The 16,305-nt window shown below is 39.6% G+C and overlaps 1 protein-coding gene across 1 annotated transcript; it reads right to left on the bottom strand.

Moving 5' to 3' along the window:
• Positions 1-750: 750 nt before the first annotated feature.
• zbtb34 (zinc finger and BTB domain containing 34) lies at positions 751-14,855 on the bottom strand. Its single transcript, XM_079468311.1, has 2 exons — positions 14,671-14,855; positions 751-3,250 (listed from the first exon to the last, which is right to left on the bottom strand). The coding sequence occupies exon 2, from the start codon at positions 3,214-3,216 to the stop codon at positions 1,687-1,689; it is 1,530 nt and encodes a 509-aa protein (XP_079324437.1). The 5' UTR covers positions 3,217-3,250; positions 14,671-14,855; the 3' UTR covers positions 751-1,686.
• Positions 14,856-16,305: the final 1,450 nt, after the last annotated feature.

Genomic DNA, 16,305 nt, shown 5'->3' with positions numbered 1-16,305 from the left:
AGGGTGGCCAATAAGCAATATGTCAACTATTCTGACAACTACAAAATACGGAAATACTATTTGCTCTGCACCATATGTATCCTCTCTGAGATCTGTTCGAATTATATAAAAAAAAACATTAATATAATCCATCTAAAATTGCCATGTGAGAATTCTCTCTAATCTCCATAAAAAAGGAACGAGTCATAACTAACCACAGCTCAACCACCATGTCACGAGAAAGAAAAAAACAAGTGTGAGGTATGAAGTTTCTGTACTGTTAACAGATTTAAAAATAGATATTACGGTAATATCATCTAAAATCTTCTAATTCCGATACTTAATCCATAAAAGTGCTTCTACACTAAAGCATGACTGCAGGAAGTGAATGTTTTTGTATTATTCATTTCTGATTTGAAACACTAATATTCTGGTCTGTATGTCAACAGATGCATTAAGTGTGAGAAGCAACGGAGAGCTTCTTATCATCGCTGTCCAATCTACACAAATACCTTAGCACTTTCAAGCTGACTAACTGCAAGAAAATACATTTTAACCATCCGGCACAAATTTATGCTATAAATGTTTCAAGAATTCTTTTCCCAAGGCAATTTTCACAACGTGCATGACTTTTGTGCCAAAACATATTTTCAACTATGGTAAAATATATCATTTTTGAAGGCACACCCTCCCTCTCAATGTCAGGAAAACCAAACTGCAAATGACGAACTTGGCACAAACCAAAAATAAACACATGAAGGCAAAAAAGTTGAACATTCTTGAATAGATAAACATTTTTTATGTAACTCCTCTGTATGAAAAAATTTGTGATTATGTGAAGAAATATTGCATTATTAAAAAAGGGAGACCTCATATTTATATTTTGTATTGGATCCTTGATCCCAAAACGACCACAGGTACACTTTTGCTAGCACTCTTCGTCCAGACGTACATAAAATGGCTGCTGAAGAAAACTGAACTATTCAGAATTCATACAATCACTAAGGAATATATAACTGAAATATCTTGATAAAGTGAAGATGTTTTGTTCAAGGTTTTCACCACCGTATCCATTTAAACACTGAAGCAAAACAATTGTCTATTGAAAGATTCTCCTCCTTTCAGGTTCTTTGCTGTGAGGTAAAACCTGGTAGAAGTTGAAAAGAAGCTAAAAATACTGTTCATTATGAGTATGATGAGGTTGTATAATGAGGTATTGAACGGATGTGTCACAATTAGCCTTGAGCTGGCAGAAAAAAACATTCCTTGTGAGTGAGTGACCTACTATGGGCCACATGTGCAAAAATAGGTCAGGTAAAAGCGTGATATGACTAGCGTCTCATCCGAGCTTTCACATTATTCATTATTGCAACATGCCTATATTACTCTGTAAATATGTCAAAAAACATGGAAATATATATAGATATATAAAAATGTGATAAAACTCTTGGGAGGCCCTTGAATACACTGCCTCTTCGATTATTTATTCCCCCGATTGTAGGCCTCCTTCCTTTTGAAAAACTCTGGTTCCTTAAAAACATTCCCTCGATCTTAGTCCCCTTGTAGAACTTCCACAAAAACAAACGAGTAGAAAATGCGCGAGAGAGGTTTGTTATTTCTTATTCCTTAAAAACCTTGAAAACAGCAACCCCTTATGCTTCCTTATCATGTAAGGAGGACAAACACCCGAATATGAAAACGGATTTCTCAATAAGCACATTTGGACGCAGGGGCTTCATCCGGACTACACTTTCCACTCTCTTCGCCTAAATTTTTCGTCGATGCGTCATCATTGTACGCCGCTCCGTAAGCTGGTTCTCCCTCAGAGACGTCTTTTTGCTCCCCCTTCTGGCCATCGGATGCCTCTGCCAGCAAGTCTGTGTGATTGTTAACTTCTGTGCCAGAGATCATGTGCTTCTTGCGCAAGTGCTGGTTGAGTGTGCCTTGGAAGGGGAAACATTTGCCGCAGATCTGGCAGTTGAAGGGTTTGTTGTCCGTGTGCCCGCGGATGTGGTACTCCAGCTGATCTTTGCGAGTGTACTTCTTGCCGCAGAACTTGCATACGAAGGGAGTGATGCCCATGTGCAGACGCATGTGGCGGTCAAGGCTACCTTTTTGATTGAATGACTTGCCGCAGTAGATGCAAATGAGGCGTTCGTTGTGGGGGTACCATTGGCCACGGAGACTCCGCTCCCTCACGTCATTCTCAAAGCCAGCCGCTGTTGCAGGTCCGTCGCTTTCTTCGGCAGCAGGCTTGAGCGGAGTTAGCAAATCAGCTGGAAGAGGCACGGAACGTTTGGGGCGGGCACGACCACCACGGAAGCTGCTGAGCAATGAGCGGGTGGGGCTGGAGGAACTCAGGCTGACGAAACACGGGGAAGGCAATGCTGAGTATGTGTATCCGGCGGAGGATAGCACGGGCCCGTACGATCCTACGCTGACGGCTAGCACTTGTTCGCCATCTACGAGCTCAGTGTGGTAGCCATCATCACCTGCAGATGAGCTGTCAGAGTAGTTGGGCCGGTCTGTTTTCTCTACCTTGATATGGACATCTGTCACCTGCCCGTCCTTTCCTATGAGCTCTACCTGCTCTGATTCGACCTCCATTGACACCTCCTGCTCGGATACGCCATCGCTGCTCGCCCGATCTGACTGTCCCTCCTCTGCCTGTTGCGCCATCCCCTTACCTGAGCCACGCACATCCACGCAATGATTTTGGCGTGGAAAGAAGGGTGGCGAAATCTGGGTGGGGTTTATAAAAATACCTCTGTCTTTCACACCATTGCGTCCAGCCCTCAAGGGTGTGCAATCGCTGTCCGAATCCGTTCCACCAGCCACAGGGAGGCTGATCTTAGAGTGAATACCCTCAAGAATCTGTGTGCACTTATCAATCACAGCCTGCATCTGAAGGAAGCTAGCAGCCGTGAGAAAGCTGATGACGTCGCGCAGGTGCAGCGCCATGCGGCCGGTGTAACAGAAAGCCAGCAGCTGCTCGAACACTTCAGGGCTCTTGATCACAGAGATAGAGAGGCCGCTCATCGTGCCCAGAGATGAATGATCGCGGAAGTACGGTGAACTGGCGGCCAGCACGGCCTTGTGGGCCTGGAACGGCTGTCCCTGAATGTGGACGATGATGTCGCACAGCTTGCCCTGGAGACGGAGCTCATTCAGCTGGTTCAGGACGGTGTTGCTGAACCCAGGAACGTCAAACTCTATGAGGCTTCCACAGTCCTCCATGACTCTCTGACTTCTCTCCTGGTTTGTAGAGAACCTGAAAGAAAGATGTGAAATGCAGTTTTAGTCTATTTATGTCACTTTAGTTCCAGTTAATATTGTCGCGATACCAACTTTCTGTTTGGCGATATTATTGTAATTTTATAAATATTTTATGCCACTGATTAAGTAATGATAATGTAAGAATGCAAGGACACCTTTTTAAAGAATAATTAATAGAATATTTGGACATTTAAATTGGAATGAAAACTGGAGTGTAAAATTAAATATATAAAATATTAATAAAACCGAGACTTCCAGTCCTCAATTATAATTGGTTGATTCGTTACCCATTATGATGAAGTTTAGGGCACGCAGAGCCCTTGATATGTGAACTCTGAAGAGGGCAGCACAAATGTATGTCATAATGTGGCCATTTAAAATGCCCTAGCCCGATTGAGCAATGAAAAACAATGTCTCTTTATCTGGAACGACTTTTTGAGTGGTGTTCCATTTAGGGATAATCATTTCGGTTAATTTCCCTAACCGAGAACCGACATCAACCGTTAACTGATAAGATTTTATTAAATTGGAATTAAATAAAAATCCATGCTGCTGGCCTGCGTCTCATTTCGAAGGCATCCTCCGGAGGTGGCGTTTGTCCAACGCATAAGGGCTCAGCATATTACATTTAAAATCGAAAAATGACTGTCTGTGACCTGTATTCGAATTAAGTCTGTTCCAAACGACAATTCGTTTAACTAGTTCGCAGCAGCAAACCAACAGAACTCTCCGGGAAAGTTCGTGTTGGCCGGTAAACACCCTCGAGCCACCATTGGTCCATGGCCATTGTGTAATAGGTGGGTGTGTTATGTAGCTATGACGACACTAAATACAAACATTATTTATTATTTACTGATATTCCCTTGCAGTAGCTCTGCTATTAGCTTTGCGTAGCTTCATTCCGCTGCGTGGTAGACATTTCACGAGTTCGCCTCCCAGATAATAAGTACTGATGATGGACTGATATTATGGGTTTTTGTTGTCCCAGGGAGAGGGGCTCCTCTTTAGTTCCTTCGAAATCTGAGCGCCTGCCCCTTGTCCGGGGAGAGGGCCTTCGGGCCCGGTGTGTTCCCAGACTCAGGTCCCCCCCTTCTGAGCTGGAAGGTGCTGAGCTGAAGGTGATCATATTATATCAAATAAATACTAAAGAAAATCCCAATTCAGAAGACCGCACACAGCCTGTGTCATACTGTCGCATCTCGCAGATGAGCCGTTTATACGCGGTTTATACGCAGCTCTCATAACAGCATGCCTAGGATACATCTCAACTTTGATGAAAGAGCATCACTTCCAGCTGAACCCAGCCAAGATAGAATTACTCATGTTTCCGGCACACCCCACAGTGCAACACGATCTCATTATCCAACTTGGCAATTCCACAATCACTCCTTACAAAACAGCCAGGAACCTCCGAGTCATATTTGATGAACAGCTGTCCTTCAATGATCACATTGCAAAGACAACGCGATCATGCCGATATTCAACATTCGAAAGGTTAGAGCATGCCATCTCACTGAGCATGCGGCACAACTCCTTGTCCCCTTGGTAATCTCAAGGTTGGACTACTGCAATGCTCTCTTTGCTGGTCTTCCTGCAAAGGCAATCAAACCACTTCAGCTGGTTCAAAACGCAGCAGCACGCCTCGTCTTCCAACAGCCCAAAAGGGCTCATGTGACACCCCTTTTCATCTCTCTCCACTCCCCATCAAGAACCCTGTGTTCAGCAAACAAGCGGCGTCTTGAATTGCCTTCGCATAGGGCAGTAAATCGCTTTCCTGCTCATTCTCCTTTGTAACTCCTACCTAGTGGAACATTCTTCCCAACTCGGTCTGGTCAACCACATCTCTCACAACCTTCAAAAAACTACTTAAAACCCATCTCTTCTGTCAATACTGTTCAGACAAATAAACAAAAGTATGCTAACCCTTTCTCTCAACAGGTAGTGGTATAGCTTTTGCTAAAACTAGTAAATTTGTATTAGCACCTATCGTACTTTTGCTCTTGTATGACATATCACATATTGCTCCCTGAATTCTTTGATAAAAGCGGCTGCTAAATGTAAATGTAATAGAGCTGGATAAAGGACACGGTGACTTGACACGTCTTCACTACAAAATTTCAGCTGCTAGCTGCTAGAATTGTAAAGTTTTATTTAATTTACACTGCATATAGGAATTTATATTCGTTTGATATTTGCCCAAATTTCTAAGCCCACATACTTAAAAAATATTAAATCAGCCTATATAACCTATGTAGTATTTTAACAATTCACTTATACAATAGAACATTTCATGGATTTCGGGCTTTAATGGGAGATTTTTTTAATGGAAACTATAATAGTGTACACTGGTTTTTGTATTATATTGGTGTAATGTAATCTGGCAATTGGGAACCAATAGAACAACAGTAAGTTATATTTGAATAATGCCCAAAACACACTACAAAAAGGAATTTTGTAATGGTGTTAATGGAACCAATTAGATTTTTTTCTTGCTGTTAGGGGGCAGTGTGGCTCAGCCACATGACATTATCAAATGCCGCACGTTCACTTGCCTCTGAACTTTCAAGTGCACAAGTTAGTTTTGCAACGGGTTTATTGCGAAAGTAGTAGCAAGAGGGGAAGATTTGAAATTGTAGTGACAGGTTTGAGAGGTTGCAGATTCAAATCTGAATCTAGGAAACCGTGTAAATATGTGCCATGCATTTGTATCTGCCAATGTATTTCATAAATGCCAGTTTACACTATTTTTCTGCAACTTCAAATTCAGAGGACAGATTTGTGAGTTTTGTCCACGAGTGCAATCTCAACATTCAACTTCAGTTTTTTATTTTACAAGTTTTCACATTGGGGCTGTGAGTGTACATTCTAGCGTACAGGTACAAATACTTAATTTACAAGTTCACAAATTAAAATCTACATGCTCTCAAGTTTTGCTACTGATGTACCTTGATATAAGACCGTTTATATGATTATTTGTCAAGTTAAGACGCCTCTGTAATACCCCATTCCAATGTCTAGTTAAGATAAGATTATGCACTTAGGAAGTGTTGTTCTGTAATAGCGTTTGTCCTAAATGAGGTCCTAAGTGAAATTACCATGGTTACCGAACCGATAGGATAAGATTTTTAAGTTACAATCTTTCTGTAATATGACCCATGAAGCTTGACTTGAATCCCTGAATCGCAATGTCTGTCAAAAATAGATTTTCCCCAAATCGCAAAACCCTAGTTCAAATGGTATTTTGTAGGTCAAGCTTAGGATAGCCGAAATGTTCCTTAACAAGATACCGTATCTGTCTAATTTCACAAAGATCCAAAAAACAGAAACGTTGTCAGTTGAACTCTGGCTCAAAAGTGTAAGTTTTAGTGTTGCTTCTAGAGCACTCTTTAATCCAGACCATGAATCTTTCAATGACTACATGAAGACACATGCACTTTACAGACTTAAGAGACACCCCACCTCCATAAAGATGAAGACAGACTGTGGCTGGCCATCAATCACACCTGAAAAACATGTGCACATCCCTCAAGTATTACAACAGATCATATAGCAAAGCTCTTAGGCCTTTTGTCCAGATCAAAGTCTAAAAAGCTAGGAGCTAATGAGACGTGTGTCTGATTCATGGTATGCACCATTAAAAGATGCAGTTAATGCATGGGCAAAAAACAATATGAGAGAGAGTAATCCATCTTAAAGATGATATAAGCTAAATTACAAAGTAAGTGGGCGGTATCTGCAGAGCACAAGCTGCATTAACTCGCTCATTCCTCTCATCTCCCATAAAAGATTCTTCTGTCCTGATTCCCCTATAGCTTCTTCCACCCTAAAGTCTTTCCTTCTCACTCCCTTGTGATTCAGTATGAATTGTCAGCAATTCAGGAAACGTCAACATTTCTCAAATTGGCAGGAAATGCTGAGACATTGGTTTCATTTAATCGCACATATGTTGTCATTCTGACAAAAGGTGAGGCAACTAACAGAAACACCAGAATATTGTCCATTTGGCCAGTAAGGTTATGGCTCTTCACATGTGAGTGATCAGCGGAACGATCTGTCAGTAAGTGATGATGTAGATCACGTGGACAGTCATCCGGCATGTGCTGATATCACTGAAGCCCATTTTATGCCTGTTTACATGAACTGAGCCCCTCTATGTTTTGCCATTATTGTAAAACTATTGTGCACGAAGGATGGGTATCATTAAGATTATAACTGTAGTAGTACTAAAATCAATTCTGCTTATCGGTCCGGTACTTTAATGGTATTCTTATCGATACTTTTTTATATAAAAAGAAACAAATTAGGAACAGAATTAACATTGCTTTATTTGAATTAGCTCTAATTAACAATAAATAAATGATTCATAAAATAAAAAATAATAATTTACAACAAAATAAATTATATTTCTCATAGATTAATCCTTATCGGCTCTGTGTCCTAATTTTTTCTGAACAAATATACAGGTGCATCTCAATTCATTAGAATATAGTGAAAATGGTCAATATTTTTTGTCACTCATTTCAGAAAGTAAAACCAATATATTATATAGATTCATAACACAGAGTGAAATATTTCAAGACTTTATTTCTTGACATTTTTATTATTATATCTTATTATATAATATAGCTAAAAATTCAGAAAATTTGAATATTACATGAGATCAATAAAAAACGATATTTTAACAGAAATGTTAGGCTTCTGAAAAGTATGTTCATTTCTATACACTCAATACTTGGTTGGGCCTCCTTTGCATGAATTACTGCATCAATGCAGCGTAGCATGTAGGCAATCAGTCTGTGGCACTGCTCAGGTGTAATAGAATCCCAGGTTGCTTTGACAGCGGCCTTTAGGTAATCTGTATTGTTGGGTCTGCTGTAGGCCTGTCGCAATAGTCAATATATCGACTTATCGTGCGATAAACTTGACGTTGCTAGTTTTTGGTGATGAAATAGATCACCATTGTGTTTATATATGTATTGTTTATATCAAAACATTTAAATATTGTATCCGATCGCGCTGTCTCTGTAAGCGCTGCCCTGTGGACTAAAACAGCAACCCAACTGATTAAAACAAAAGACGCATTTGGAGCTCGAGAGAGGTCTTACAGACAGTTAAGTTACATATGACATGTCTCATTTATGAAAACACCTTAGACAAATTTCATATACCGTTTTTGTTACTTTGAAGGGCACTTCACGAATGGAAAAGTCGTTCCAGATAAAGACACATTGTTTTTCATTGTTTCATTTGGGAAAGTGTATTTTAAACGGCCACATTATGACATTGTGCTGTCCTCTCCATGGTTCACATATCAAGGGCTCTGCTTACTCTAAACTTCATCGTAACAGCTGGTAATGTAAATCAACCAATTATAATTGAGGACTGGAAGTGTCTGCTTTATTGATTTTCAATATTTACACTCCAGTGATTATTTACATGTCAATATCAATGTCCAGATATTATATTAAAAGGCATTTGTTCTGTAAAAGGGTGCACTTGCAATAATCGCAATTATTTCTGATGCAATTAATTGCCAAAGCAAAAGTTGTTATCGCGACAGGCCTAGTCTGGTGTCTCATCTTCCTCTTGACATACCCCATAGATTCTCTATGGGGTTCAGGTCAGGCGGGTTTGCTGGCCAATAAAGCATAGTAACACCATGGTCATTGAACCAGCTTTTGGAACCTTTGGCACTATTGGTGCCAAGTCCTGCTGGAAAATGAAATCAGCATCTCCAGCTTGTCAGCAGAAGGAAGTCCACAGTCAACGCAGTTGAAATTTTAGCGCACTTCATGCTTCCTTCCGCTGACGAGTTGCGGTTTTTCATTTTCCAGTTAGATCGAATTTACAGTTGTTTTAAGTAGGGTGAATCCCATTAGCATATATCACATAAATAATGTCAGAGTTCAAGTAACATCTTTTAGCATTCAGCATACAATACATGCCTGAAGTAAATGGGGCATAAAGAGATGAACTAGATTGGGCTAAACGGTCAAAAAAGTCTGTACATGATGCACTTTTGTCAGGTTACTTGCGTTTCCACCCTTACAAGCAAAGGTTTTGTTGCACTTGTGGCAACAAGCATGGTCAATGTCAGCATCAACTTTGGTGAAGTGTAACCACACTTTTGAACGTTCACACTTTTGCACACGGCTATTCGTTTATGCAGTTGTGGCCCAGTGGCTAGAGAGTCGAACTGGTAACTAGGTGGTCACCAGTTCGATAACCGATATATTGGCCGGTATGCAGTATCTAAATATTAATATAAAATTCCGTAAGACTGAAACAAAAAGTGGACAACTGCTTTTCATTGGAAACATTGACTGCAAAAAACAAGGTAACCATTAGTTCACTCTTTTTCCCCTGGAAAGCATGTACCAAGCCTACCTTACACTCGTTAAAGATTCTTTAACCTTCAACTTTTCTGGTAATAAATGATGTTCTTCCGGAGCAACCCAGAAAAAAATTCTTAATAGCCTCATGTCTAACAGGTCTCAAAACAGAAAGCATTCATCAATATGCTTTTGTTCCTATGGTTTACACATTCATTAATACTGTCTCTACATACTGTACCTACATCAACAATGTTTTGCTAATAGCAGTCAGAAAGATAGTACTGTACTGTAGATTAACTGTAAGCAGCGTGCAGTTGAAGATGTTGAACCAGAGGAAATGACTATGATTTATCTGCTATAATTTATCGGACCTAAATGTTGTTATCAGATATGGCCGATAATTTATCGTGCATCCCTAATTTCGGCCCAGAATATTCATTTCGGTGCATCACTAAACATTAGCTTATTTACATTATAGATAACATTAGCATATTAAGCATTGGTACTTAGCGAAAAAAACAGTTTTTCACTGTTTACATACTGTTAATGTTTGACGAGTGTTGCATTTTCAAATGCACGTTATAAACGACACAATCTCGTAGTGAATTAAGATCGAGCAGAACTTCCTACTGATCAAAGAGCTGTAGTTCACGGAAGAGCTGTGCATAAAAATTTGAATCGATTTCAGAATCGATTTACACATGTATAATTAGTGTGAATCGCGATATATATCACCCAGCCCTAATAGCCATATCACGAAGACATTTAACTGTAGTGATAAAACAATGTGTGAGAGAAAAAATGAGAAAAATATGGTAAAATTGGAAATGAGATCAGTTTCAGCAGTTGTTTTCCACGAACAAAGATGAATGCAAGTATGACATGATGCCAGGGAATGTATACACAGTTGATCTGATCAACTCAAGCGTGTTGGCTGGGCTCCAGGGAGATGGAAGCACAGGTTTCTTCAAAATGTCCTGAGGGGGATTCTAACATGGCTTCTTCTGAACTTTAAAATGATTAGAACCACTACTTCCTCATACCCTGAATTGCGTAAGTAACCGACCATATACATTCAATAAAACGATGGGATACAGTAGTGATTTCAAATTTGTCAGCAGTTAACTTGTCAAAGGGTAATTTTACAGCATCAAGGGCTGTTCCAGTTGAAGTGACTGTGATCGCTTTATGTGCCACCTTGGTTAACGGAGTGACACGTCTTTACCATAAGTTACTTATTGCATCTCCTTCCTAGTGGGCAAGCAAATGTGTTTGTTCCAAAGCTGTTATTTTAACAAAGCACTTAACGTACCAAAACAAAGAAGATGCCTTGGCCAAGGACCAGCACATTTCACAAGATCACTTGGGCTTATATAGCTCATTTAGAGTTTTTATAGTTAAATCGGCGATACTGTCGCCGGTTATGTGCTTATTTTATATTTCCAAACAGAGATAATCATAATTTAGTAAACAAACCCACTCAATAACAGAGAACATTCAAGGAGAAGCCTCTACAAACACTAGCAAGAATCCCTAAACAGCAGTAAAAAACAAAAACTCAAGGCTAACTCTGAAAACTTCTTCGACCGGTTCACTGAGCATTGCAGTTAAGACTGAAAAGTGCAATATCAGCATTGGCAAATGAACGCTGCAGAAGGTCTGCTTCAAGATAAGCGTCTTTTAGCCTATTCTGCAAAATAAAAACCAAGTCCAGTAGCGCCAAAAATGCTTAACATGCAGTGTTTGGCAGGAGGAACTTAATATAGGCCATGAGAGGGGGAAAGAAGCCAGGGCTGCTCGCAAACTTTGTGGGGAACTACTTTCAAGAAGAACCAAAAGATGACTAAACAAACAACTCAGCAAAACTTTGATTTATCGAGATGCCAAAAGCTAAACAATTAATAATGCCCCTGCATTTTATATCAGCCATAACTGCTGCTGCTGTCACAGCCAAGAACTAAATTAAAGTACACAGTTCTGCTTTGAAAAAGCAAAGTATTTATATATGTAGTTGACAAATAAACCGTAGCTCCAGACCGAAACGAATTCTTAGCATTTCAAAATTATTTACGGTTTTAATAATTTGTTGCACCTAACCTCAACCCCACCCTAAACCGAACTACTTCTCGGCCAAATAAAACACAACTGGCGAATGAAAGTACAGTCACAGGTATTTATTGCACAAACCGACCAAAGGTAGTGTAAAAGTATTACAAACAACTCGCAGGCCTTTTTGCACCAAAGCCGTTCAAAAGATAAATCAGAACATTAGCTAGATGCAGTCGATCGCTGGAGCCAATATTTTTTCACGATCAAAGCCAACGAAATGAGACGAACGGTCACGAGACACGGGAGAGCAAATGGCATCGAAGCTGACGTAACTCTGCCCATGGTGGCAATTTTTGAACGTCGTTGTTCACTGGATCTGAGATTTACAGCAGACGGTGATCGCTTTCACAACTGTTCCTCGTACGAATCGATCGTTTCGCATTGGTACCCTTGGAATATCTGTATTTTTGAACAACATAGTGACTGCTTGTAGTCTATCTTGTGTTTTATATCACAATAAATAAACTGTTAATTCACTTGTTCAAACTGCCTGAACAGAATCATGTAAACGCAATTATCCTGGCCGTTAAACTTAAATGAAACCCCGAAACATCATCATTGCAAATTATATCTAATAGACAATTTCATAATGACTGTAAAATTTGTGTACGCCAAACGGGTACCCTGCACGTATATCTGACGACTCGGGAGTGAGAATGTGTTGGACACACTTATGTAGTATAGTATTCAACAACTTAGCAGGAGCTAGCTCAAAGAGTAACAAAAAATGGGTCAGAAGCTCCAGGTAATGTACTCACCCCCAGTCATGAGGTTACAATACAGCAAAGGAGTTTTCAGTTAAAACAGTACCGTAAAGTTTCTAAACCTGAGAGGAGAGATGTAAAAGGCCTATGCACATTAAATGCTCATTCTGTATTCTAATATGAGCTATCATCCATTGCAGACACGCGTGGCAGCAATCCATGATAAGTCCAGCCATTTTGATGGCAAGGTAAAGCTGCACCAAAGAGAAACTGCTGCACAAACTCAAAAGGATAATTAAGAATCGCTATAAAAGAAATTGGCATGGGAAATCAGCCAGGCTTTGCATATCTAACAGGCATAATCAGAGTGGGTAAAAATATCGCCACGTTATTCTGCGTTGCTTTGGGTGTGCAAGTCAAAGCCATATTTTCTTCCAGCTAAACTCGCTTCCCATTGAAGCTGGCCAAGCGACAAGAAATACACAGCCAAAATCCAGTGTTCCTGAACCGCAAGCTTGAGCCAAAAACTGCAGATCACAATTCCCAAAACATTGAATAAATATACTCACAGAGATGTCAGCACATTGAGGAGCAGAGGGAAGGTCTTGTGTGTAAGATACGAGAAATTGCAAAAACCAAGATCCCTTCTCTATTTCAGTGTGCTATAAAACTGCCATAACAGGGCCCTCGTACCGAAATGCTGTTTAACAGGGAATCCTGAAGAGAACCATGGCCACAAAAATGAAAGGTTTATCGAGTGCAAAGCAATAATGTCTACTCATGCACACGGCTTAATTGGTTTGGCTCCGTCTGTCCTGACAAGCCTAGCGGGGAAAACATGCAGAGTGGTTGGGAGGGACATTTCTGTTTCCAGCTATACCATAATGCACCTATAGGAGCAATGCACCAAATACGTTTTCTCGCAGAAAAGAGAAGTCGACAATTTCATGCAATGCTGATGAGCAAATTACACGCAATGTTACCGTTATTCCTTTTTACTCTTAACACAATTCTCAACCAAAGACATTTGTCAGGGTACAAGATCAACTATGCCAGTCATCCCTATATAAACGCCTGTATTGCCCCATCGCCAGCATCAACGTATATTATTAATTCCATTCTTTTTCTTACTGGAATCACTGGCTTATAAACCGGCAAGAGCAAAGGTATAAGTGCGTGTGTACATAAACTACGGTTCAGATCTAGGTTTTGTTTCACTATGTGTAAACCATCAGATAAAGTGCACTTTTCTTTTTAAACATAAATTAGCTGTGACTCGAACACTTTGCCCTTCGGACTCCTGCTACAGATCTACTGTGCACAGATTTGATAGTGATCATAATGTACAGACAAAACATTTAAGTAAAACCATAAATCTGCTCCGTGAAGAATTGATATGTATGATTTCCCGTGCTTTTACTTTACTGAGACGTCGTCAATAATAAAATAAGATAAAAGAGTGAAGTCAATTACGTTTTTTTTAAGATTATGACTTCTGCATGCACGTTTTATATACGTTACAATGATGTGGGCGGAAACAAAAACGAAAGTAACAAGGACCCGAGTGTTGTTACTTTAAACAAGCGTCAACTAATTCCAACGAAATGAAAACATTCGTGTTGTATCCACGATTAAGTTGACAACCAATCAAATGTAGTTTCACATGAAAAGCAAATATATAATAAACGCAAGAAATAAGTAACTAACGTTACTCAACTGACAAACCGGCTCATGAGCTTTCTGGAAATCATACATCACAGGTGCTTTCTGAACCCGACAAAGATTTTATGACGCAGCCAACATCTTACATCTTACACCTCACTCCGTTTAAATCCAGCAGACGTTTTGCGAGTAAGCACAGTGAATGTTACACGATTTCCAGCTATTAAAAACTTCGTTTTCTGCTTAAAGCAGGCGGATGGGAAAGTGGCCCACTTGCTTGTGACTGAGAGGAATGTGGAATGTGGAGGCACTCACTGCATATCAAGGGAAACTAAACCGGCGATCTGTGTTTAGCGGTCAATGTTCGCGGTAAGACGGTAAACAGCTGACGATGTCGGTTTAAATCAGATCTGCGCTGCACACAAACTTCCCACGTCAAATTTTCGCTAGCCAAGTTGTTGCCACGCTAGCCCGTACGAAAGCTGTCACGGAATTGCTAACAAGTTAGCCGGGTTAGCTATGTATATTTAGATGGAACGATGTGAAATTAAACAACAATTGCGTCCGATTACACATAGACGGATGTTAACAATGTCTCCTCTCACCTTCTCCGCAGTCAAACGTCGCCCATTCCGCTGCACAGCGACTCCCTTTAGCTCCAGCCTGACCTCCTCCTTCCCCAGCTGAGCCTGTGCTGCTGCTCAGCCGTTGCTATTTTTCCAGCGCTCTGCCCCACCGGATGTGGATGCGACCGGTCTCCAGGGGACGCGCTCTGCCTGGCAAATTTCTCGACGCGGTGTCGAAGATGCGGGTATATGACATAAAGATCAGAGGTGGTGCTCAACCCGTCCCTCGCACACTTCCATGTAAGTGCAAGGGTCAAGGAGTGTTCAGTATGTTTAAGGATTGCTGATGTGTTGCAATAATTTCAGTGAAAAGTGTCCGCTAACCATTTCCGCGAATGCACGGACGCCTATAGGTTACTGTATGTAGGAAGCCAAGACGTTAAATGTTTTTTTTGTTTATGACTGTGGAACGTATAGTCTTATAGTAATAATAATTGAAATGTTACGTGTTGGAATTGAAACAATAACAATACATAAACTTTCATTGAATCAATAATAGACTAAATACTGGAACAAAGACAATGGGTAACAAAATGTAAGCATCAAACAATATTCATTATGGATTGGTAGCCTATTGTACACAGCCTAGGTTTATTACTTTGATATGAGTTAAACTTGAATAGGTTCACTAAAAGGAAACTACTTTTTACACATTTTCCTTTAAATACCCTGTTTTCAGTAATAAAGAGAGTAAAAGGGCCCTATATGTGGCAAATTTATGAGAAAATAAATTAAATAATAACTATTTGAACATTATATATATATATATATATATATATATATATATATATTATCATTACAACTCCCTATGAAGTGTCAATTTGTATTCTGATGGTCAGTCTCAAGCTGAAAGACTACAATTGAAACAGCAGAGGGCGCCACATGACAAATTAACGTACCAGATATTCTGTAAATCACTATTGGGATTATACCATCTGTAATAATACCTAACTAACTGTCATAATGTAGTATGATCATAATATACTTTAATATTAAACCATATTTGTGTAAATATACTTATTGTTCTATATCTCAATTTATGGCAGTGTGGGAGGCCTACATCATATTAAATGATAAACAAATGTTATCTTGACATTACATTTTCACAGTTAGAAACTATTTGCTATTTAGGATAGGCTACTTAAATTTGGTCTATTCAAGTTCTTAAATTGAGGACTAGATATTTTGGATGTTGGACGGTGTACATTGATGTTTTATGGCAGGTTTCACTAGTCTTAAGGATAGTCCCAGACTAAAATGAATGTTTGATCTTTTTTAACTTAAAATAACTTCCCGTAATATATCTTAAAATATGTCAGTGCCATCGTTTTGTCTCAAGATGCACACCAGTAATATTTCTTCTAAGGCATGTTTAAAGCAACGTTTCAACCAAGGCATAGTCCTGGTTTAAAATAAGCCTTGTCTGTAAAACCAGACCATAATGTTTTAAAATAGAGGGCCTAGAGAGATTCAATCATTTTATTTTACAATATAACATTACAATTTTAAAAACACTTTCATCATGATCATACCTCCAGAAACTGGCCATTTCTATACAATAGTTTGCACTAATAGTTTGTAATCTACCTAACCTGAATCAGGTAGGCTAGTTAT

Source organism: Barbatula barbatula (genome assembly GCF_947034865.1).
Source record: "Barbatula barbatula genome assembly, chromosome: 11".
Lineage (NCBI taxonomy): Eukaryota > Metazoa > Chordata > Actinopteri > Cypriniformes > Nemacheilidae > Barbatula > Barbatula barbatula.
Note: the sequence above shows the minus strand (reverse complement) of the source record. Positions and strands in the feature narration are given on the sequence as shown.